Source organism: Tenrec ecaudatus, chromosome 10 (assembly GCF_050624435.1).
Source record: "Tenrec ecaudatus isolate mTenEca1 chromosome 10, mTenEca1.hap1, whole genome shotgun sequence".
Classification (NCBI taxonomy): domain Eukaryota; kingdom Metazoa; phylum Chordata; class Mammalia; order Afrosoricida; family Tenrecidae; genus Tenrec; species Tenrec ecaudatus.
The window spans coordinates 49922295-49947931 of record NC_134539.1 but is presented as its reverse complement, the minus strand read 5'-3'; the positions used below and the strand labels follow the sequence as shown (position 1 = coordinate 49947931).

General features: G+C 45.5%; 1 protein-coding gene across 4 annotated transcripts in view; it reads left to right on the top strand.

Moving 5' to 3' along the window:
• FKBP15 (FKBP prolyl isomerase family member 15) overlaps nt 1–25637 on the top strand; it is a 51391-nt gene that overhangs the window by 21946 nt on the left and 3808 nt on the right. The window contains exons 10-26 of one of the 4 annotated variants that reach the window (XM_075560343.1): nt 2050–2198; nt 2581–2638; nt 4108–4215; nt 5509–5611; nt 6007–6107; nt 7286–7400; nt 9635–9744; nt 10203–10310; nt 11224–11318; nt 12083–12185; nt 13371–13542; nt 15638–15774; nt 20439–20594; nt 21456–21593; nt 22509–22634; nt 23427–23534; nt 23774–24465. In XM_075560343.1, the coding sequence (XP_075416458.1) occupies nt 2050–2198; nt 2581–2638; nt 4108–4215; nt 5509–5611; nt 6007–6107; nt 7286–7400; nt 9635–9744; nt 10203–10310; nt 11224–11318; nt 12083–12185; nt 13371–13542; nt 15638–15774; nt 20439–20594; nt 21456–21593; nt 22509–22634; nt 23427–23534; nt 23774–24465 (2579 nt within the window). Of the gene's footprint in view, nt 1–2049; nt 2199–2580; nt 2639–4107; nt 4216–5508; nt 5612–6006; nt 6108–7285; nt 7401–9634; nt 9745–10202; nt 10311–11223; nt 11319–12082; nt 12186–13370; nt 13543–15637; nt 15775–20438; nt 20595–21440; nt 21594–22508; nt 22635–23426; nt 23535–23773; nt 24466–25637 lie in introns of all 4 variants that reach the window. The other 3 variants (XM_075560344.1, XM_075560342.1, XM_075560345.1) reach the window with 3 other exon arrangements.

Below are 25637 nucleotides of genomic sequence, written 5' to 3'. Positions count from 1 at the left end.
ATGGTCTTGTGTGTCCATATGCATTTGTGTGTATATGTATAGCTTACATGTCTACATCCGTATAGATTCTTGTGTGTGTATCTGTGCTGCATGTGTATCACATGCTGCTGCTATTAGGTGCTGTTAAGTCGGTTCCGACTCATAAACGCCCTGTGAGCACCAGTAAACAATCCTTCCTGAGCCTGCACTGTCTTCACAGTGACTGTCAGTTTGAGCGCTTTGTTGCAGCCACTGTGTCAATGTGTCCCATGGAGGGGCTTCCTCTTGTTCGCTACCTGTTTGCATCTCTCCCTCGATGTACAGGTATTGTCTTAGAGATCCACATACCTATGTATTCTTGAGTATCTGTATACCTAGATATACACAGTAGTACCTATTTATGTGATATATGTGTTTGTATCCCCGCTCTCCACCACCCGCCCACCCCACCCCCAACACACACACACACACACACACACACACACACACACACAAGAGCGAGCATTGGTTAAATACTTAAAAGTGATTTTCCCTGAAGAATGGAAATGAGATTCATAGACTTGGATTTTTGCTTTTTACCTTTTTTATCATTTGAAATCTTTATCATGAATATCTGTACTTTCTGTTATTTAAAAAAATTTTTTCATTAAATTATTGTAACCCTCTGAGAAAATGGTGTGGGGGCTATATCTGACCTCCTCTGGCTACTAAAGGGAGAAGATCATCCATTGCTACAGCAGCCAAAGACCAGTTGCTTCAAGACAGAGGTCAGCCATGCCTCTACCCTCCATCCTTCTTTTGCCCTATTCTGACACCAGTCACTCCACCCAAAACGCTGCTTCTCTGCTGGTTTCTTTAATCTATGGCAGGGCCACACACAACGCACGTACAGGACTCATGGTTGTTAGATGCTGGTGGTTCTGATTCATAGTGACCCTATCTATGTGCCACAGCATGGAGCACTGCCCGGTCAGTGCCATGCTCACAGCACCCATTATTGCAACCACTGTCAGTCCATCTTGTCAAACGAAGGCGCTCCTCTTTTCCACTGCCCCTCTACTTTACTAAGCATGCCGCCCTTCTCCAGGGCCTGATCGCTCCTTAAATTATGTCCAACAAAGTTTATGAGATTAACTCTTAACACACTTCCAAGGAGCGTTCTGGCTGTATTTCTCTGTTTTGGCAGTCCATGGCACTGTCAATATTCTTGGCCAGCACCATAATTCAAATGCTTTTGATTCTTTTTTGGTCTTAGTTATTCAGTGCTCAATGTTCACATGTATACGAGGTGGTGGGAAATACCATGGCTTGGGACAGGTGCAACTAAACTGGCCAGACCCCTCTGTCAGTGTTTCACACAGTCTATTTGCATAGTCCCACCCAGACATGGATAGACAGAAGAGCCATATTAAGAAATCACATTCCCCTTCCAAACAAACAAACCTGTTTTCACGTAGTGATTATTAGGTTCAATTGTGATGTTTGTGAGTGTAATAAAATACAATCATAAATGTTACATTTCAGATGATCAATTTTGTTCTCAACAATTTAAGCGACTTATCAACACCCCCACCCCCAGTTAATTTACCCTACCCTGCCCCACTTGAGCCCCGGTGGTACAATGGTGATGTGTTGGACTGCCGTCTGCATGGTCGGCAGTTTGAAACCACCAGCAGCTCCTCAGGAGAAAGACGGGGCTTTCTACTCCCATAAACAGTAACAGTCTCAGAAACCCACAGTGTGTTGCTTTGAGGTCAGCATTGACTTGCTGATAGTGAATTTGTTTTTGTGTTTTGGACTCTGCCCCCCTTGGTGTGTATGTTTTAATGTGGGGGTTTATGTAAATAATGCTTTGAAAAATGTGAACTAATCCATCTGAAATTCTAAGAATGCTAGTGCTTGGCACTTTAATTACAAGTGGCTATTACTGTTTTCCTTCTGCTTCTCGATGTATTTGACTACAATGAACGAATAAATAAACTTGTGTGATGAAGAATAAAGAAAAGGACAATAGAGTGGGAATAGCACCTTGTCTACCGTGTCTCCAAGCTGTGGTGGATCTTTTCCTAGGTGAAGTTTGCCCGAGACTCTGGCTCCGATGGGCACGGTGTTAGTTCCCGGGATTCCGCGGCCCCTTCTCCCACACCTGGTGCTGACAGCCTCTGTGCTGACCCTGCTCCTGCTCCGTCACCATCCACAGCGGTGCCCTTCAAATCAGGGTAAGATGCTGGGGTTCTGTCCATCAAGGGAATTGCAGGACGTTGAGAAACAAAGATGGAGTTGAAAACCAAGATAACTTTACAACAGCAAAAGGAAGTTGGATGGAGAAAGTGGGGAATCCTTGCGTGGGCTCTCCCTGACAAACGGCCTCTTTAAAAGTGCTAACTCAGGTGATAAGAGAATACTAAGACGGTGGGATCATGAGTATAAGTACAAATAAAGGAGTTTTAAAATCTCAAGGAAAAATGGAATTGAAAGATGATACAATTTTTCCTTGAACTTTTTAAAGCCCCCTTGTATGCCCAAGACAAATGTGGATATAAATAAGCATTTGGATAGAAAATTGTTCATCTGAGAATATACTTTTTTGTTTGTTTTCAGGGAGCCAACTCTTCGTACCAAAACGACTTCCCTCCATGAACAACTTACAGTCGATCCAGTAAGTGCACAGCCTGCGTCCCCAGTCCTAGTGAGCTTTAGCTTGTTCTTAGTTGCCTCCAGTCCCATCCGACTCAGGTCCAGAACAGAACTGCCTTGTAGGATTTTCTGAGCTGTAGTCTCCGGGGAAGCAGATCCCAAAGACTTCTCTCTTCCATAGTTCTGCTAGGTGGATTTGACCTGCCAGTGGGCTAAGCGGGGAAAGAAATGAGAGCTATTGATTCAGACTAAAAATCAATCATTGCCTCTATTTATTTCCTCCTACTTGAGAGTCAGTGTGTAAGTTGGCCTGAGCGTCTACATTAAGTGTTCAAATCCTTATAAGCTGTCTGCCCTTGAACTGCTCATCTCCGCAATGGCCATGCAGTCAATGGAGTGGGCACATCTGACCTCTTCTGGCATCCCCATTGGTGTCGGGCCAGGATAAGAAGCGCCTCTATGCCCCAGGCTTGTGTATCTACTGACGCCAACCATTTCTCCCAAGTCACTCTGCTGCTCTGGTGCAGTGGCCCCGCAGAACTCACAAGCGCAATTTCAAGGGCTTATTAGGCAAGTTAATAGGTTACCACAAGTCAGGATCAGTAAACAGTAAGGATACAGTCATTAATCTACATTACCACCTCTGCTCAACCAGCAGTCGAGCTTTTCAGCTTGTCAGTGCATGATCTCTTGGCCGCTGCTATCCCTGAGCAGGAAGCTGGCCTGTCGCTTTGTCTCAGAGCCCCATCGTCTTGGCGCTGCTCCTCTTGCTCTGCTCGTGGTCTCCATGACGCAGCTTCTGGTGCCTCTTGTCTCGGCCTCGGACCCTTCAGACAGGGCTCTGGAACATGCTCTTCTCCAGGTCCTGTGCTTTCTCTCTGCTCTTGCTTCAAAGATGGCCCCTCCTTAGACCCAGGAGGGTGGTAACAAAAACCATTCCCCTCTACTGCTGTTACACATACAGATTCACTGCCGTCTAGTCAGTTTCGACTCATGGCAACCTTATAGACAGGGTAGAACTGCCCCTTGGGTTTCTGAGACCAGCTCTTTAAAGGGAATAGAAAGCCTCATTCTCCCACAGAGCTGGCTGGTGGTTTCAAACTGCTGACCTCACAGTTAGCAGCCCAATGGATAACCACTACACCACTCCCAGTCATTTGGTGGGAGTTCAAGAGACTTGGGTAAAAGCCATATTAAGAAATTTCACTCCGATGCAGGCTTATGTTTGTAATTTAACCATAATGAAAATAGAGGTTATGATGATTTCTTTCTCCATCTAGTGGATCATTTTGTACAAGTATACTTCTGTTCAAGAAATCTTTATAAAAAAGAAAAGAAATTTTTTATTTCCATTTTTTAGACAAAATGGCTTTAGGTAGATGTGACAACTGAACTTGTTGAAGGTTTTGATAAAAGAGTCAGAGGGATAAAGGTGCCTGAAGATAAGGACATTGGCTTGCAGTGATTTCTCTGCCTGTGCTCTCTCTTTAGAATCCTGATACAGTCAAGGCCAAGTTGATCTCTCGGATGGCCAAGATGGGTCAGCCCATGCTGCCCATCCTTCCCCCTCAGCTGGAGCCCACTGATTCAGAACCTGAGGTATGTCCCCTGGCTACAGTAGACTGAGTAATGCATGTGGTACCATGTTTTGGTTATTTGGTTCAAATTATTGAGCTTTCTCCCTTTAATCCAGAATCATTGTTGAGAAAGATTCCATGCAAAACGATAAAAATTGGAACCTGAAACTTTCACTTGTCTTAAGAAATGGAAGCAATTCCACATCTCTTTCACAAATATCAGCAAGTTTTAAGTAGTTAATATAAATTTACTAGAATCTATTATGTTAGTAAAGATTAATTTTTAGTCAAAATGGGTGCTCCATTAATAACATTTGGATAATATAATAGTCTTGGAAATAAAATTTTAAAAAAATAAAAATGTTTCTCTCTCACTACCATGAGTCGGTGCTAACCCATAGCCACCTTTAGGCTGAGGTAGACCTGCCCCTGTGAGTTTCCCAGGCAGTAACTCTGTATGGCAGTCGAAAGCCCCTTCCTTCTCCTCAGGAGCTGGGTGGTGGCTTCAAACTGCCCACCTTGCAGTAAACATCCCAGCTTCTAACCACTGCACCACCAGGGCTCCTTATTAAAATGTTTCCTCACTGCCACCAAGACAATTCTGACTCAAAGTGACACCATTGTGTAAGGTGACCAGACGTCCCGATTTTTAACAATTTGTCCTGCGTCCCGCGGCAGAATGCACGGCAAGCTAGGGTATATGGTTTTTGGCTGCCATGTGGCTATTTCGCCAGGATATGAGTTTCATCGATGGTGTCTCACTGGTGTCCCGCTTTACCAATGTTAAAATCTGGTCATCTTTCCAGTGGTCTAAGGGACGGACACACGGCTCCTCTATCCGTCTCCAGGCGGGTCTACCCACATGCACCTATGCCCACACACAGGGTCACTAGAACACGAGGTACTGCGTTAAAGGGTTGAGACGTTAGGAAGGTTGAGGACCACTGTCTAAACCTTAGGTTAACAAATTTATTTGCTTTACTGCCCCATTTTCTTTTCTTTTTTTTTTTTTTTACTGCCCCATTTTCAGGGGAAAAAAAAACTCCACGCCTCCTTGGCAATACTGAATCTTGGTGTTGTAGCCTATGGTCCAGGAAAAGTTTAGGTATCTGCTCTCGCAGCCCACCTTTGGATGGTTCCCGTGCCTCCCCACCCCCACCCCCCCACACACAGAGGGCGGTATCCCCTCCTTTGGGAAACACTGGACTAAACTGTTTCCTCTGGTTTGTCCAAAAAGCCTGGGTTGTAAGCAGACAATAAGTCCGAACTTCAATACGGACCAATACACATTAATCAAACCCACGTCCTGTTTTAGGCGGTGAATGCTCTGCAAGGGTTGGGGCAGCCTGTGGTGGCTCCGTCCATTCCACCCTCTCTTCCGGCAGCCCATCCCGCATTACCACAGATGCCCTCACAAGGTAAGGAGCCAAGCTCCGATGATGTGGCCTTGAATTGGGTCGGCACAAGATTAGCATCTCTGCTCCTGGACTTGTTTTACGTTGTTGTGGTACTAAGACGCAGAGTAGTGTCAGCTTGTCCTGGGGTGGTGAGTTTCAGACCTACACATGCCTTCCGTCTGGTTGCCGTGTCTTAAATCGGCGTTCAGCTCATGAGACGTCTCCCTGTGTGTATTCTGCACCTCCCCTCAAGCACATCGCTGGTCTGAGCTCAAGGGAATGCCAGTTCCCTTCCACTTGCTCATTGTCGAGATCCCGGTACACTGGCTTTGGGAGATGGCATGAGGAAAGTGATCAAGTGTGCAGGTGCTAGAAGCAAGGGGTGGATAACAGTGAAAACTCCTTGCTCTGTTTAGTGCCTCAGCCATCTGTTTCTGGGCTCCCAGCACCTGCTGCTGCCTTACTGCAAGTTGCACATCTGGAGTCCCACTCAACTGGAAATGCCCAGTCCTTTCAGGTAACAACAATTTTAAACCATGGTAATGGTAAGTTGTAATTTCTTGTGGTTCTGGTTCTTTTATTCTGACTGCCTATTTCACACAGTTCCCACAAATCACAGTTTGTAATTTTGTTCTTCTTTTTCTCAAACCACTGTCTTCTCACCTGAATACCAGGCAAAGGTTGTTACACAGATTAACTCCCCAGTGCATGGAGGATGAGTGCTGGCATGTGGGAGGCCAGTCAGTGCTTGCAGCCTTTCCTTCCCGCTCCATCGACTTTGGGTTGCACGTGGTAGCAGCCTGGCTCTGTTCTTCCCCAGGCAGCCCAGCCTCTGCCCTGTGCTCGCAGAGCGGCTGTGGGTGGGGCGGAGATTGTGTGGACAGTAGCGCCGCGTCATCCTCCAAAGCAGCCTGTGTGCCTCTGCTGATGTGTGCAGGTGGCACCGTCTGCCTCGGGCTCATCAGGCAGCCTCCGGGGATCACAGCGGCTCACTCCTTAGTGATTTTAGAAGGGGTAGGGTGGGGCAGGGGTGGTGGTGCCCCATCAGGACGGGGTGTCTCAAAAATGGAAAACATCCTGCCTTTGCCTTTCTCCACTCTCACCTCCCCATGCCCCAGTAGAGAATTCCTATCCTTTAGAGTATATTTTGTTTATAATAGGTGGGAAGTTAAGGTTTCTTTATTTCAAGGAAGACTAATTCGGAGTATATCTTTTAATCATGTGTGATGTTTTTTGGACATTTACTATCTGCCAAGCCCAGAACTTGGTAGCTGTTAGGAACGGCCCCTCATCTTTCATTTAGTCCACACAGCAACCGTAGGGGGTTACTATCTTGTTTACAATTGAGGAGACTGAAGAGCAGAGGAAAATAAGAGATGAATCTCAGGGAGATGCAAACCAGACTGTCCCAATTTGGGAAACTGGGAGATTTCATGTAAATTCTCAAGGACCACCTCCCCTTTTACTTCAGTTACTAAGTAGTTTGCTTGGTTGCTTTAAAAAGAAGAGGACATTCAATAAATCTGATAGATAGTTGGGCAATGAATTCTTAACCTAAGTCATTGAACCAGAAGACAGGGTACTGATCCAAGATACCTTTCCAATGATTTTTGGTAGGGGTTCATTACTGAGTACCACTGGACGTAAACAAAAGAGACAGGCATGACTGCTTTGTAAACCAGCTCTACCTCTCAGCCCTATGCAGGTATGCAAGCCTATGCTTATCCCCAGCCAGCAACTGTTGCTTCCCAGCTGCAGCCAGCTCGGCCCTTGTACCCAGCCCCACTCTCTCAGTCTCCTCAGTTTCAAGGTAAGGAGTCATTCAAGGAGCTCTCTACCCTTGCTTCTGATTTTTTTTGTTGTTGCAGTTTTGTTGAGGTATAATTTACCTGTTGAAGTATAATAGCATGAAATTCATTCATTTTAAGAGTAAGAATTCAATGATTTCTAAAATCTACAGAGCTCTGCAATCATTACCACTGCTTAATTTTGAAACTTTTCATCATACCAAGAAAATCCTTCCTGCCCACTTAGAGTGGCTTATAGCCTCGGTGAATAGCTAGTCCACTTGGCATAACATAGCCCGCAAAGACATCCCACTTTGGTGAGTAGCGATTAGGACCTTAAAAGCTTGCGAGCCGCCCACTACGATAGAAGTAATGGTCTCTTCCTATCTGCAGTGAAGATGAGCAAAGAGAACCAGACCCAAGGAAGCAGCCAGAAGACTAATGGACCACAGGAACTACAGACGGGACTAGAGGAGCTAGAGAGATGGGGTCTGGCTTCCCCCACCAACTGCTCTGATCAGGATCACGATAGAAAGTCCTGGACAGTGTAGGAGAAAAATTTAAATCATAGAAAAGACCAGACATTCTAGCTTAACAGACTTGTGGAACCCCCAAGACGCTGCCTCCTCAGCACTCTTCCAAGCTGGAACTGAACCCACTCCCAGAGGTCACCTTTCAGCCAAATAATAAACAAGCTCAAAAAGCGAGGAATATTGCTCCTGAGACCAACCATCCATACAAAAGGACCATGTTTGCCCAAAAACAAAACACAGAAGGCAGGATGGCGGTGCAAGCAAGGACCCCACAGGAAGAAGTGTGGGGGGGTGCTGTTATGCTGAGGCTCATGCAGCTAGCGTCATCGTGAAACCACGTGTACAAATTGTTGAATGGGAAACTTACTTGCTCTGTAAATAACATGTTTCAAACCCTGCGAAAGAAATGCTCACAGCAGTTCCTCAGAGAGGAGAAAGTGGTGCAGATGAGCAATTTGGGTGATGTAAAGAACGAAAGAGCATGAGAGGGGACACAGGTCACAGGAAGTCATCCCTCACACCACTCCCTGTCCCTTGTTGCTTGCACATCTCCTGCTTGCTCTGCAGATGCCTATAGAGGGTCCAGCTGATAGAAACAAAAATAATCAGCACAGTGGAGGAGATTGAGAGTAAAAATTATAACTGTTTGTGAGTGTTTAGTATCTCAAACGAAATCTACTTTGTTCAATGATGAAAGCGCTGTATACCCTTATAAAAACTCAGAACATACCAAAGGGCAACACCGACCTTCCCCGCCACCAGAACCCTCTGTCCGTGAGAGATGAGTGTGGACAGGCTTCGGTAATTTCCCCCGACTCCTGTGTGTGGACAGGGGCGAGTGTCTTGTGTAAAAGCCAAAGCAAAATAAAATATGAACAAGTGAGATGGTACCCTGCCCTTCCTTCCTCTTCTGAGCTCATCTATTTCATAGTAATCACCATGGACACAGAGAGGAAGATACAAGTCTATCCTGTGCAAAATTTGAGGTTCTGGAGTGGTAAGGCTTTCCGTAATGCAGCCTTTTCTGCTTGCCCTCCCTACTTCTCCATCTGGGAAACCCTTTTTATCCATCAAAGCTGCCATCTCCTTTGTGAAGCCGTCCTGATGGTTGTTATTCCCTCCTCCCAGAGATACAGCCATGCAGGTGGCTCTCCAAAGAGTTAATCTTGTGATTATCTGTGCTACTTTTGTGTCTTGTACACTATCCATTTTTTAAACCTAAAACACTATTATAAAAGATATATTTATATATTAGGGTCCTCTCATGGAGGGCTCCTTCACTGCTGTATTCCTGTTGCCATGCCTGACATGCAGTAGATGAATGGGGCAACTGTGCGCTGCCGGTGCTACGGCAGGCCCGAGAGGACATCCTGTGCTGTGGCCCAGATGCAGGCCTTGCTGATTCTGCAGGACCACAGCTGATCGTCACTTTGGAACCCTTGTGCCGCCACTGTCTCCACGACACCTGATGCTAGTGTGAAGCCAGTGTCAGCATTTCATCGTGTGTGGAAGTGTTCACATCTTTGATCTATTGAAAGAGCGATTGGTTTGTTCTTTTTTTTAATCTTGTATATTTTATTTAATAAATGCAGGCCATAAAATATTTGTCATTTCAAACTTCTATACATTATGTTCATGTACCCCAGGTATTTGTTTGTTCTTGCCCAGCATCCTATGCTCCAGTTTCATAACGTTTCTTTTTGGTTTGTGTGTGTTCTGTGTAGGATCAGGTGACATGGCTTCATTTCTCATGACTGAAGCCCGGCAGCATAACACTGAAATCCGAATGGCAGTAAGCAAAGTGGCTGATAAAATGGACCATCTCATGACCAAGGTGACCAAATCAGGCCTGGGACTGTGTCAAAATGGGGATATAAAAAGTATAGTCCTGCTTGCTATGGCTAAACTCTGACTATTCATAGTTGTCAGCAGTTATTTTTGCTAGAAGAATAGTTCTCATTTTGAGATCCACTCACAAAATTAAACTCTAGCTTACCTTTAGAGATTGTATCAGAACTAACCCTCTCAAAAAAGTGGTCGGATCTTGGGTAAATTGGCTTCTTCTAAGAAGCCCTGGTGTTGGCATGGGTTCCATGTTGGGCTGCTAACCACAGGGTTGGTGGTTCCAAACCACTGTCCACTCCCCAGGGGAACAGTGAGGCTTTCTGCTCCTGTACAGACGTGCGGCCTCAGGAGCTCAGCCCTGTAGAGTTGCCGTGAGTGTGAATGGACTCAGTGGCAGCGGGCGGAGTGTAACCTTTCCTTCTCATAGTTTGTGGACTCCCTCTGTAGGTTGAAGAATTACAGAGGCACAGTGCTGGCAACTCTCTGCTCATTCCGAGCATGTCAGTTACAATGGAAACAAGCATGATTATGAACAACATCCAGCGAATTATTCAGGTGAGGGTGATCGAAGAGAGACCACTCAGCCTGAAGACTTCTTGCTGTATCCCTAAATGGTACCTCCTTTTCAAAACTCCCCACGAAAGTGAGAACATATGATACATGGGATTAAGAACATTCTGGAAAATCCACAATGGCTTAATTTGGTCTAAGTGACTCACTGCTTTCCATTTAATCAGAAGGAAACAATTCTTTTTTCATTAAAATCAGAAACTTTTATTCATTTAAAAATTTTTAAAAATCATTTTATTGGGAGCTCAGACAACTCTTATCACAATCCATACATCCATTGTGTGAAGCACATTTGTACATTTGTTGCCATCATCATTCTCAAAACATTTGCCTTCTACTTGAGCTCTTAATAGCAGCTCCTCATTTTTCCCTGCCTCCCCCTCCCTCACAAACCCTTGATTATTCATAAATTATTATTATTTGTCATGTCGTACACTGTCCGACATCTCCCTTCACCCACTTTACCCACTTTTCTATTGTCTGTCCCTCAGGGAGGAGGTTATATGTACATCCTTGTGATTGGTTCCCCCTTTCCACCCCACCCTCCCGCCACCCTCCTGGTATCTCCACTCTCACCACTGGTTCGGAAGGGATCATCTGTCCTGGTTTCCCTGTGTTTCCAGTTCAGAAGGAAACAATTCTTTCTGCTTTTATTTCCGAATTTTACTTTATTTTATGGCTTTCTCGGCACTCAGACCATTGGGCATGGTGATTTGTATCCATTGGGTGTGTGTGTGTGTGTGTGTGTGTGTGTGTGACTCTTTATCTATATGACATGGTTTCTAGTTCGTAATTTAGAAGTTGTAATCATGTCACCTGTCAGTTGGACTTGATTGCTTGGTATCTGCCCTCCTTCTTTTAAAAAACTTAAATTATACGCAGCACATTTTCTATTTAGGAAAATGAGCGATTGAAGCAAGAGGTCCTTGAAAAGAGCGGCCGGATAGAAGATCAAAACAACAAGATCAGTGAGCTCATTGAGCGCAGCCAAAGGTAAAGGCAGGCACGGGGCCGTGACTCGGCGACCAAGGGTGGCAGTGCTTGAGCTGATAGACCTGTTTGTTCAGGGAAGTATCTGTGGATTTCTGTTATACTGGCTCCTGACATGTGGATTTGGTGTTTTGGTAAAAAGAACATGGTGGGCCTGTGATGTAAGGCAGACTTGTGTCTGCTTTGCATTTGCTGATTCAGGGTCTTTCACTTATTCTTGCTCACCTCAAGTTTCCTCATACGGGGTTACTACTCAGAAAACTCAGATGTCAACTCTTCTCCTTTCTGTGTGAGCTGGCTCTGTTTTATCCACTGGAGCTTCACCATCTAAAATCCAAGTGCTTTGTGGGTTTTTTTGTTGTTGTTTTTTTTTTGATACTGCTGAAAATTTGTGGGGCCCTTGGGAGATGTTGCGTTGCCCTTAAAAAAGCCCTCCTTCCATATTCCTCATCTCCAGTGTCTCCTGTCTCCCATGTGGTGGTGGCAAGTGTGGTGGAGGCTTTCTTTTCTCCAGCCTTTTCTTACAGCCTGCTTACTTCTTTCTCTTTCCTTCTGGATTCCTCCTCACCACACACCTTCAAAGCCCTCCCTTTGTTACACAGAGCCAGTTCCTCTGGCAGGTCCCTGCCTCCAAAATCCACTACTGCAGATCCAAGGAAAACAGACTGCTTCCAGGTTGTTTGGGGTGTGGCCACAGAGCAGTGGGCTGTGTGGGCCGTGGCGACATAGGTGCTTGAGGAGTGTCGGTTTGTGTGTGTCTGTTACAGGTATCTTGAGCAGAGTAACCTGTTGATGGAGAAGAGGAACAACTCACTGCAGACAACCACAGAAAACACACAGGCAAGAGTTTTGCATGCAGAGCAAGAGAAGGTAAACTAACTGGGAGAACCGCACAGGTCAGGATGTTAGAGCTGCGGAGTGGCCCTGTGTATGTACTCATCCCATCTGCCTTTGCATCACTGGGAAGAGGATTAGAAATACCCACCGCATTGTAATCAATATCCACCCTCCAGATTTATGGTGTCATAATTGAACAAGAAACCAACCTCTGATCTTAGTCATTTGATCAAGGTGAGAATTACTTAGCCTATCTACTTAGCTTATTTATCCTGTTGACAAAATCTAAGAAACATTCCTTTGTGTTAGGTAATAGACATGTAGGTTGATTTTAACCAAGTGGTTTCGCAACTTCATCCTGTGGCAGTTGAAGTACTCCTTTTGTCTGCAGGACTCCAGAACCAGGAAGTTCCACCTGCCCCAGGGGCCACTACTAGTGAGACTGCTGGATTAGAATTGTGACACATCCATTCTCACGGCCACTCTTTGCCTACTCTTAACAGTGACATTGAGGTTTTCTTGCTTGGGCCGTCACTCTCCAGCTGGGAGTTCTTGGCCTTTTATCTGTTGCTTCTCAGATGTTTAAGTCATTTGCAGTTGTAATTCAAATGTCTTCTGAAAATGTGATTTGTTGAGTGGAGGTTACTTTTTAACCTGTGGAGTTTATTTGATTTCCCCATGTTCTGATGAGGGTGTCTTTTCTCTTCTGCTCATCTTCTGTTCCCTGAGCCACAATATGAAGGCAAATCATACGTCTTTTATTTTTTCAAGTCATATCGTCTTTGATCTCTTACTTCATCTTTAGTTGTAGCTGACTTCGCATGCCTGCATCAAAATAGCCACTGTGCCGCCAGGGCTCCTTTAAGACATGTAAAGCACCTAGCTTGACAGTCCACTTTCAGGAACTGCATGCGTCAGAGATGTGTTCTAATCTGCTAATTTTCCAGGATTGTATTTTCCAATTATTTTGCAACTGTATGTAATATTGAACACCCTTTACACGCTTACATAATGATTTACCAGGGTAGATTTCCTGCAGAGAATTCCTGAGTCTTAGACTTCATATATTCTTCCAGCTTGATTTCAGTTCCGTGAGGTTTGAAGGTGGCTTCAGCTCCTTTCTACCAGTTGAGTCAGCATAGTTACCATGCGGTTGACGTGCCACGTAGAGACAGAACAGCCATGTTTTAACTGTCATCATACTCTGTTCCCGCTCAGGCCAAGGTGACAGAGGAGCTAGCAGCAGCCACAGCACAGGTCTCTCATCTGCAGCTGAAAATGGCAGTCCACCAAAAGAAAGAGACAGAGCTGCAGCTGCAGCTGACTGACAGCCTGAAAGAGGCAGACCTGCTCAGGGGCCGGCTCTCCAAACTGCAGGCCATGCTCTCAGGTACGGGTTTGGTGGAAGGCAATTTTGCCTTGCAAACCTAAAGAATTCATTTAGCGTGATGGTCATGAAGTTCATAATGAACTGAGCTGAAAGTCAATCAGTAAAGACTTCATAACTGTTCTACATAAAGGACACTGGAAGGACTGGCTAGTCACTTAGCATTGATCAGTTGCTAGGCTCGGGTGGTGTAGTTATTACTTGTTGGGCTGCAATCCTCATGGTTGGCAGTTCATAACCACCACCAGCAGCTCCTCGAGGAAAGACAGGGCTTTCTACTCCCGTAAATAGTTGCAGTCTCTGAAACCCACAGGGGGTGCTATGAGTTGGCATTGATTCAATGGCAGTGAGCTGAGTTTGGTAGTTTTCCTTAAGGAGCCCTGGTGGTGGAGTGCACGAATTTTTTCAACATCTTTGTCCATTCGGGAGTTGACAGACGTCCAGACGAGGTTTGTCATCAATCGACATTTCACCTTTCTTGAAACAAAGCCACTCCTACACTTGAGGTTTTCCCACAGCGCTGTCCTCAGAAATTGTGTTCAACACCACAACAGTTTCTGCTGCGTTTCCCAATTAGTAAACAAAATTTCACAACCGCACGCTTTTCTCTTAAATCAGCTAACACAAAAATCAGGTTTGAGCAAACTACTTTTATGAAAAAATTCCCTGTGACCAGAGAGAACTGTCTCAGGGGATGCCGTTGGGTGCACTAACTCAGAGCGAGTTGCTCAGTGCTCGTCACCCGGCAGGGAAAACGAGTGCTATGAAAGTTTCGCCCAAGCAGGATGTTTCCGGTTGTTTGGGGGTGCCCCTCGTATGTGGAGCTGTGACTTCCTGTAGGTTAAATAGGAGTTGGTGTGTGCACGATTGCCATAGGGACCCTGGCTTGTCCTGCGCCAGCTTCACTAGCATGGAGAATCCAAATCCACAGAAACGCATGTAGAAGGGAGAGTTTTATTAAAAAGGTAAGTACACATCAAGAAAACATCCCAACCCAGTGCTGCCCAAGCCCACAAGTCCAGCATTAGCCCATATGTCTGACACCAATCCACAAAGTCCTCCTCCATCTCACAAAACACATACAATGAGGCCGACTGCAGAAGGAAAGCCAAGTCAGTGAATGTGTAAGCATCTCAGCGTTGGCAGGGGTCTCCACACCACTGCTCCAACACCCAGGGCTGCATCGGGGCAGGTCCATGTGGCTTTTCCTCAGGGATGGTCTCGCAGGAAGTGAGCCTTGCCAGCTGAAGCAGAGAACTAGCTAAGGCAGCTGCACCCTGTCCGACCATCACAAAGCAAGAGACCCGAGAACTCAAAAGGTGAGGCTCACTGAGTCATTTATCTCTCCACCCTTCAATTAACCCCACATGTGTTTATCGACCAGGTTGGCACGATAAACTTTAACTATCTCACTACTCAATAGACACACCTCTGCTTACAATACTCACAATTATGGAGTTTCATTAGTGAAATTAACATGTTAAAAATCAGGGTCAGAAATGTTAAGGGCACAACTCTTTTGTCAAAAGTGCTTCTTCTGAGCCATGCTCACAGGTATGCCTCACTTTGGTCAGCCTCTCCTCTGCTCAGGTAAATGTTACAGATATTCCTTTAGCACTGATAATGGCCAGTGGCCACCCCAGTGTGCTTGCCAGCCTCCACTCCAAGACACTCATTTTTACTCACTCCATGGTCTAGGAAGTCTACTGTGCCTTGCTTATATGGCTCGTCTTTCTTTGTGGTCTTGGGAATCTTTGTTACTGCTTCAAACATGGCTCATTTCATACCTGGTGGGATGACAAAACTGAGCCATCCGTCTTTATTCCATTTGCATACCCCCCCCTAGTCATTGGGTGTGTGTTACAAAGCCTATGGATAGAAGAGCTATACGAAGGAATTTCACTCACTGCAGTGCAAGAGTTAGCTACTGACTCGGTTAGTCGTATTGCTGGTTAGTGAAGAGTTCTGTAAGACGTGAATGGAAGCTGCTCTTCGACAGGATAGAAGTCACCGCATGGCGCTTTGACAGAGCTGTGGGATGTCCTATTGCCCACGGTAGCTCCAGTTTCCCAGCCAAGTCTCTGCTATTGTCCCCTAGAGGTCCAAGAAACTTCGGAGCAAGCACAGTCCAAAGTCCAAAGTGAAAAGCAGAGCCGTAAACAACTAGAGCTCAAGGTGACATCTCTGGAGGAGGAGCTGGCTGACCTGAGAGCTGAGAAAGAGTCTCTGGAAAAAGTAAGTTCTCCGATTCAGATTCCTCTGTCCGGCCCAGTGGCATGTTTCCTTTTCCTTTTAAATATAATGGTATATGTCGATTATCCTGCCTATAAAATGGGCAAAGAAGGACTTGATTGTCCATTTCACCAAAAAGGACAATCAGATGGCCACTAAAGACATGAAAAGAGGCTTATCATTAACTATCACAGGTTTGAATCTAACCTTCAATGATAAACCATTAAACTTCTACTAGGATGGCTAAAAACAGCAGAAAACAACATGACAAAGGTTGGTGAGGATGTGGTAAATTGGAACCCATTGCTGGTGGGAATGCAAAATGGTATAAACATGGAAAATGGTGGTAGTTCCTAAAAAAAATAAAACACTACTGCCACCCCTTTGATTTCAACAGAATTTCCTGAAGAAAGCTGATGGATTTGAACCGCTGACTTGGTAGTTAGCAGCCCAACACTTAACTGACAGTGCCATTAAGGCTCCTCAGAAAACAAACAAACAAACCTATTGCCTTCGAGTTGACTCCAATTCAGAGACTATATTGAGTATTTATAGAAGCAGACAAGCTATGGTCCTCCCACAATCTCAGTTCTAGGTCTATACTCCAAACATTTGAAAGCAGAGGCTCAGAAAGAGACTTGTATATCATTGTTCACTGAATCACTACTCACTTTAACCAAAAGGTCCAAGCAACCTAAACGCCCCCCACTAGATGAATGGGTAGGAGAAATGAAGTCTTGATACTTGCTAATTGTAAATGGAGTTGAAGACATTTTGTTGAACAAAATAAGCCAATCACAAGAGGACAATCGTATAACTTCACTTATCTAAAAGGACAAGAAAAGACAAATGTATGCAAACCAAATTTACAAGTTATTAGTGGTTTTCAGGGGGGGGTGAGGAGGTTAACTAATGGAAAAGGCATTGATTAAGGGTTGGAATTATAATTGCTATCAGTAAGTTGCACGTATGTTAAAAGTTGAATTGGATATATAAGAATCTATATGAAAGGATATATACTTATTGTGTTCATCAAGTACAGCGTATAGAAAAGTCTAAAATAAAGAAATGTCTTTAGCTCTTTCTGCCCTCATGCCTGAGGAGCTCTCATGGCACAGTGGGGTAAGCCCTGTGTTGTTAACCATGAGGTCAGCTGTTTAAACTCACCCGCTCGTATGCAGGAGAGAGATGGCTGGGTCTGCCTTCATAAAGATTACACCCTCAGAAACTGTGGAGCAACTCTCTCCTGCAGGGTTTCTCTGAGTCAGGATCGACTCATAGGGAGTGGGTGGTTCATCTCAGGCCTTAGAGATAACTGCAAGAAACAGTAAATAAGTCATCCTTCTAGATTTGCTTTGTGCATGTAAACACGTAAGTATCATTATTTGTTTTAACATTATGTTTAATGCTCTCTTTAACTTGTATGTTATGGGCATCATACTCCGTAAACACATTTAAATCATATTCATTCTTTTTAACAATTGTGTAGTAGTCTGCTTAAAGTCTGTACCGTATTCTATGTAACCCTTTACCTATTGATGGATATTTAATTTTCTGGCCTTGCTGCAGTGGACATCATTGTATCGTATAGCTAATTTTGCAAGTTTGATTGAGTCTTTCCACAGACTCAACTCTTTGCTGGGTCAGAGAGAAGGTTGCTCAGCTGAGTGGTGCAGAGGTAGTGCCAGAACCAGAGCCAAGTCAAAGGAAATAGAGAAAGAACTAGGAGGCAAAGGGCATTTAGAGAGGTCTAAATGCAGGCGTGTCCATATGCAAATATGATGATGGGGAAATAGATTTATGTACATATTTATAGTTTTAGTATTAAGGTAGCAGATGGACATTGGGCCTCTACTCAAGTACTCCCTCAATGCAAGAACACTTGGTTCTATTATCCTGGCATTCCATGATGCTCACCTTCCTGCCGTGATCCCTAAAGACAAAGCGGTGCATAAGCAAATGTAAAGAAAGCTGATGGTGCCTGGCTATCAAAAGATATAGCATCTGGGGTCATAAAGGTTTGAAGATAAACAAGTGGCCATCTAGCTGAGAAACAACAAAGCCCACATGGAAGAAGCACACCAGCCTATGTGATCACGAGGTATCGATAGGATCAGGTATCAGGCATCAAAGGCCCAGAACAAAAAATCATATTAACGTGAATTAGTGGGAGGGCGAGGAGTGGAGACCCAAATCCCATCTATAGACAATTGGACATCCCCTTACAGAAAGGTCACAAGGAAAAGATGAGCCAGTCATGGTGCAAGTATACTACTGATGAAACATACAACTTCCTTGTAGTTCTTTAATGCTTCCTCCCCCCACTGTCATGACCCCAATTCTACCTTACAAATCTGGCTAGACCAAAGCATGTACACTGGTGCATATAAGAGCTGGAAACACAGGGAATCCCAGACAGATAAGCCCCTCAGGACCAATATTGAGAGTAGCCACACCAGGAGGGGGAAGGGGAATGGGGTGGGAGAAGGGGGAACCAATCACAATGATCTACCTATAACCCCCGCCCAGGGGGTTGGACAACAGAAAAGTGGGTGAAGGGAAACATCGGTCAGTATAAGACATGAAAAAGTAATAATGATTTATAAATTATCCAGGGTTCATGAGAGAGGGAAGGTCGGGGAGGAAGGGGAAAAACAGAAGCTGATACCAAGGGCTCAAGTAGAAAAAAATGTTTTGAGAATGAGGATGGCAACAAATGTACAAATGTGCTTGACACGATGAAGGGATGGATGATGGATGGATGGATTGTGATGAGTTGTTCGAGTCCCCAATAAAATGATTAATATATATATCAACAAAAAATGAATATATACTATAACCTCAAATTTAAAATGTGAAAGATAGTAAATGTATTATATATTACAGGTTTCAAATGCCAAAGCTTATAAATGTATTACATACTAAAAACAAGCAACCAAACAACCCAGCAGTAGTGCCGGGTTACCCCCAGAAGAGGGTGCATTTTAGACTCGCAGCGCCTGGGAACATGCGCCAGTTCCTTTTGCATTCCCCGTAGATCCATTTTCCTTAGTCTTACTAGCTTGGTAAGAGAAATAGAGCGCGTTTTAATATGTATTTTGTTAATAGTAAAACTGTCCTGTATTTAGTTTCTATATGTATTTCTTTTGTAAATTCTCTTTAATGTCCTTTGCCCTTTATATATTGGAATGCTAACTTGTCTTGTAGGCAGTCTTAAGGCATTAATTCTTGGTCAGTCTTGTTGCAAATGATCTTCCTGTTTCCTAGCTCTTAACTTTATTATAGTATCTTTTATCATCAAAATCTCAACATCAGGGTAATACCCATTGAACAAAGTAGGGACCTTCCTATCTTTTTCTAGCAGTTTAAATAGGGAAATATTCTCTGAGGTTTCAATAAAGCTCATAATACTGTGTGGACCTCGTACCTTTCTCAGAAAGGGGTAAGTCTCTGTCTGTGGTTTTAATTTCTTGTATGATTTTGTGTGTGACCACTGTCTTTAGGTGTTCTGACTGTTTCAGGTTTCCCCTTGCTGTAGACACTGCCACAGTGAACATCCCTCTAAGGCAGGGGTTCTCAGCCTTCCTCATGCCGCGACCCTTTCAGACTGTTCCTCAGGTGGTCACCCACAACCACAACATTATTTTCGTCGTTACTTCAAAACTAATTTTGCTACTGTTATGAGTCAGGCGACCCCTGTGAGTCATTCAACCCCCAAAGGGGTCACGACCCACACAGGTTGAGAACCACTGCACTGTTAAGAGTCTAACATTCCTCAATATAAATACTGTGTTTCCCCCAAAATAAGGCACTGTCTTATATTTATTTTTCCTCCAGAAGACACGCTGTGGCTTATTTTCAGGGCATGTCTTATTTTTATGAAGTATGGTACAACAATCTACACTTATTCAAACATAGTGAAGCGGTCTTCTTCTGGAACCTGGGCCCACGGAGCGGAGTCAACGGCAGCCACAGCTTTCCTCCTTCCCCTGAGGACACACGACTCCTAGAGCAGCGCGTCCTGCCTGTGTCTCCCTGTGCGCCTCAGCCGGCAGCACGCACAGAACGACCAGGACCGACGGGGCGACCTTGTGGGTGGGGCTGCCACACCTTCCGGTCCCTCCCGGACAGCAGCTGTCCCAATGGGGCAGAGGGGAAGGGCTGCCCGTCTCTGACTGCTCCGCGCCGGCGCGCTGCAGAGCCAAGCCCATCACGGTGTCTTATTGTCGGGGGATGACTTATATTGAGCAAATGCTTAGAAATCCTGCCACGGCTTACTTTATGGGTATGTCTTATTTTGGGGGAAACACAGTACCAATTTGTAGAATTGTGTGGGTGGTCCACATGTTAAAGTCTTTCACAGGACTGCCTAACTGCCATCCAGAGAGACTGTAGCAATTTACTTTCCTACCAGCAGTCTAGGAGAGTGTCCATCCCCTGGTACTGACACCAATGTTAGGATGTTTCTTATCTCTTAAAAGGAGCTAAGGTTGTTAACTATATTGGGAAACTCTCTCTCTCTCTCTCTCTATCTCTATCTCTATCTCACACACACACACACTCAGGATTGTTTCCACAAGGGCATGATCCTTAACATTGCCATCCTTACCTGCCCCATTGATGCTCTGTTCATTTGCTTGGGCTAATGATGCTTTTCTTGTCCCAAGAACCTCTCGGAAAGGAAAAAGAAGTCTGCTCAAGAGCGCTGTCTGGTGGAGGAGGAGATGGATGAAATTCGCAAGTCACACCAAGAGGAATTGGACAAACTTCGACAGCTCCTGAAAAAGGCTCGGGTGTCCACAGACCAAGCAACTGCAGAGCAGGTAATGAGAAACAGGATGTTCATACCACCCCGATCGAGCAATTAATTATTCATGGTGGAGTTCAAGACAAACATGAAAAACCTTGAAATTCCAAACATTGTTGGGGACTTCGCCCCACCAAAATTGTAAATGTTGTTAGGTGTCCGTGTGAGACTCCGCTGTAGCCCAGGTAGCTGTGACCAGTGAGTATGAACCATTCATGGCTTCCAGTTACACTGGGATTGTAACCACATTTTTACTTTGTACAACAAAAAAGCTTTGTAAATAAAATATTAACATTTTGGGTCTGTTTTTAAAAAAAAATTCCAAACATTGTAAGGCCAGTGCCCTCAGCCACCAAACTCTATCCTTGGAGTACATGCTCTTCTTTGGAAAGACGGGGTTTGTTTTGGTGATGAGAAAGGGAAACCAGGTCCAATGATAGGATATGCCAGCTGCCTCACTCATTGTAATTTCATAAATTCCTATGTGTATTGTCAATTTTCTTGTGAGTTTAACCACTGTGAATTGTTTCCCTCTTTTTGATCACTGTGAAGAATTTTGACAAAAATAAGTCCTGTACCGATAGAGTTCAGGTTTCCAACTCTGAAGAGTGACCACCACATTATGGTCCTGCCTGATATAAACAGTGATGCCTTTGTCTTTGTCCTTGTGGGGCCCTGGCAAAAATGGAAACTGGATTCCTACATTTAAAAAGTGCATTTACTTTAAAAAAAAATGAAGATCTCTGAAGCAATTTGTCCCTGTGAAATCTACATTTAGCTGCTGCTTTTGCTCTTTTGAGTGGTGGGCTTCCCCAAGTGTGACAGAACCCCCGAGGATATGGTCACTACTTTCTCTTGGCAGCTGTCTCTCGTGCAGACTGAGCTACAGACCCAGTGGGAAGCCAAATGTGAACATTTGCTGGCCTCTGCCAAGGATGAACATCTGCATCAGTTTCAGGAGGTGTGCGCACAGAGGGACGCCAACCAACAGAAACTCACACAACTTCAGGGCAAGGTAGATGTTTTCCCTGAACCAGGTAGCTTAGACGGGCCTGATGCAAGCAAGTTGTTTGAGTCTTACAGATTCATGTGGACCTAAGATGTGTCAGTAGCTAAAAAACAAAACTACAGTTAGTTAGCACTCTTGCCCATTATCTCTCACACACACTCTCTGAATGCAGATCAGTGAACTGGAGGAAAAAATAGCACCAGTGTTCTGGAGCATGTTTTCCATTATTATTTAATCCTTTATTTATAAAACAACTAGTTATTGAGTGCCAGTTGTTACACACGCTGTCCTTGGGAAAGGTCAAACACTTTGTCCTCAAGAACCTCCCAAGCAGGAAGGAAGAGTGGAACCCGGGAGCCGTGGTGCTGGCATGAGCTGACTAGGGAAGGCTTCTTCCAGGCAGCGACATTCACGAGAGCCACGCAGGACAAGTAGCTTAAGCAACTGCAGAAGGACTCGGAATAGAGTGTCAGAATAGTGTCCGCAGGCTTAGAAGAGCACAGGAAGTAGGTTGGGGTCTTGGCATGAAAGCCCTCTATTTGGAAGTTACTTTGTTTTACTCAAGTATCCTATTGAAAGCTTTTTTTGGCTCAGGGATGGTGAATGAAGTGGGCCTTATGGATGAATAGGTTTCCTCTCCCACTCACTAGTCATGTGTCTGTATGAGTAGCACTGATGCCCCGCCCCTTGATTTCATTATGTTCTTGACCTGATTAGGAACAAGACAAGTGGCCTTGTTCAAAAAGAGGAAGTGAGGTTGTGAGGAGAGATTGCGGACTGAGCAAGAGCGCAGCTCCGAGCCAGCACGGACATGGCGGGCAGGGCGTGGCTGGCCAACAGCAGACCAACATCCCCTGTCTTTCCCGACCCTCCCCTGATGCTCCAGGTCTTAGGCCACAGCATAGTCTGTTTGCTCTGCAGTGCTCAGCTCTCCAGGCCCAGGTGGCAGCTCTGACAGAGCAAACTGGAGAGTGCGTCAAGGAGCTGGAGAAGAGCAGGTCCCAGATGTCTGGGGAGGAAGCTGCTGCCCCAGACCCCTCCGAGAAGGTGAGCTGGTACTTTGCAGGTGAAGCAGGCCGTAGCGTATCAAGGGGCTGAATGTGCATAGCAAGCATTCAGAAAGAATGGACCCAAGTTGTTTTGATAGTTTTTATTTTCTCACTTCAGTGATGCTCGAACCGGCTGCCTTAAGGAAAAATGCACCCTGTGGAACTTAGCCACCTTGGTGGCAAATCCAAAAGGTCCTTATCCTTTGCCCAGATATGGCCAGTGCATGTAAATCACAGAAGGGGGATGGGGCCAAGGAGTCTATCCAGCATCCACTAGCCACTAATGTGCATTCACCAGGGAGCGCTCAGAGATGACAGTGGGAATGAGCCATCCTCGAGTGGTCCATTGTTGAGCACGCATACCCCCTCTCCCCAACGCCTGCCTGCCCTTGACAGGGGACTCTCACAACTGGCCTTCAAAACGCACTGCCATCGAGTCAATTCTGACTCATCTGTAGGACGGGTAGAATTGCCCCAATGGGTTTCCGAGACTGGACACTTTATGAGAGGGACTGGTAGCTTCAAACTGCCGACCTTGTGGTTAGCAGCCCAACATGTAACCACTACACCACCAGGGCTCCCGACAGCTAACCTTAACTGTCACAAAATGATCTCATTGTTTTGACATAATTTTTTCAGGAAGGAAACAGCCTTCAGCTCCTCGGGTTATGACCAGTGTTCTACTGTAGGGATGCATTTTAGCCTTCCGAGCCCCTCTGTGTTTCACTGCATTACTTCATGGCTTGATCTCCGCAACATGTTTCATTTTCCTCCTCGCGTCCTCACGCAGGTCAAGCAGATCATGAACCGGGTGTTCCAATCCTTGCGGGGCGAGTTTGAACTGGAGGAATCTTACAATGGCAGGACTGTGCTGGGGACCATCATGAATACGATTAAGGTTCGTTGTTTTGTAGAAATGGGTACCTTACTGTGTAACCTTCAAAAGGGTGAACAGAGTGAATATAAAGTCAATCATTAGTAATTCCAGTTCCTGATAGGGTGTGCTTCGTGTGACTGGAAGGAGCGGGACCAGTTGACCTAGACGATGAGTCTGGGTTTAAAAGGATGGAAGAGTGAGGGCTGCCTGCTCTTTTCCTGGTGCTGATCATCTGCTCTTCCTCCTGGGCTTTTGACTAGATGGTGACCCTTCAGCTGTTAAACCGTCAGGAGCAGGAGAAGGGGGAGAGCAGCAGTGAAGAAGGAGGAGGAGGAGCAGAGAGACCTCAGAGACCTTCCCAGGAACAGTCCGTTCCCACCAATCTTGAGCTGCCTAAAGAATCCCTGACCGGGGAGAGGCAGGAGCCCCCCACCATGCCACCCCCTCCTCAGGGCCCCCCTACTCCCCCGGAGGATGTCCAGACAAGGAAAGGGGAGACCTCCAGAGCAGAGGTACTATCAGGGATAGAGGACGAGTCCCTCCTTCCTGAAGTGACTGACATTCCATCCCACCCGGCCCTCAGGCCCCCACCTTCAATGCCACCCAGCCCTCCAGGCTCTGTAGACATGGACCCTGAATGCGAGGAGACTCTTGCTCCAGGCCCAGGGACCACTAAATCAGAGGGCTCATTGAGCAAGGCTGCAGTGGGGGAAGTGATTGCAGATGGCCCACTGCAGGAGAGCTCCACAAAACCAGCCTTGGCTTTAGAGCCCAGGGAAGCCGATCCACTGACCTTTGGGTCTGCAAGCCCAGGAGAGCCTCAGCCTTCAGACCTCAGTAACAAGGAGGATCTTGCCAGCTCCACTGGCCCCTGCAAGAAACTACTGGACTCGGAGGTCAGTCCTCCAGCTCAGGCAGCCCGCAGATCCAGTCACAGCTCTCAGCATTCCAGGTATGTTAACATAAACACACAAGTTCCAGGGACAGGGGACTGCATGTGGAGGTCTGGTTTTCTCAGGCCAGGCCACTCATTGTTCAGAGTTGAGCTCACTTGCTCAACTCGTTCATGTGAGTACCTTTGTTAGCACCATACCTACTATGTGCAAGGCTCTGTGATGGAGTAGTAGGCAGGGAACATTTGGTTTTTATTTTGAGGCAACTACAATCCAGCAGAGAAGAAAATAAAAAGTATGAGAATTGGTTAAAAAAAAAGAAAGAAAGAAAGAAACAAGGAGGGGCTGTTCTGCTTTAGGCAATGTCTTAGTTACCTAGTGCTGCTGTGGCAGAAATGCCCCAGTGAGTGGCTTTACCAAGCAAACGTTTCTCATTTTGGAGGCTGGAAGTCCCCGTTCAGAGCTCCGGCTCTAGGGAAAAGCTTTGTCTCTTCAACTTCGCTGCCTCTTTGCTTGGTTCTACAGAGATGTGCATGTGTCTCGGCTTCCATCTTACCCCATCTCTCCTCGGCTCGACTGTTGACTCTCTCTGTATATCTCAAAATAAATCGACTCAAGACACACATTTGACACTGGCTCACTAACAAACCTATTAAGGCATCCCAGCCCCAAATCAGATGATAAGCACAGGCTTAGAAGACACAGACTTGAGGTGGGGACAGAATTCCATCTATTATACTTCATCCTTTAAAGTCCATTCTGACTCATCATCCCCAAACCTTAAATTAACTCCCAAGTTTAAAATCTTACCTTGTGAACCATTTAAATCAAGTACGGGTGAGACTTTAAGCATATCTATCTTGGTGCAAGGTTATACTTCACCTGTAAACCTGTGGATCTAGGCTACAAGTTACCTATTTCTAAAGTACCACAGTCAAGTAGGCACGAGGAAATAGACATTTCCAATACAAATGGAGAAATTAGAAGGAAAGAAGGAGTAAGAGGCATCCAGCAAGTCCCAAACCCAGTAGAACAAATCACAGTGGCTCTCAAGCTCGAGGACCACCGGGCAGTGGCCTCACCCTCCACTCTAGGTGCTGGTCACAGCTTCTGGACTCTGGGCATAGTGCTATCTCAGCCCGGCCTTCAGCTCACTTTGTAAGCCGTCGGAGGTGGCAGTTCTTCAGCTTGGCCCCATTCTCCTAGCCTGTCTTAGTTGTGGCCCCACCCC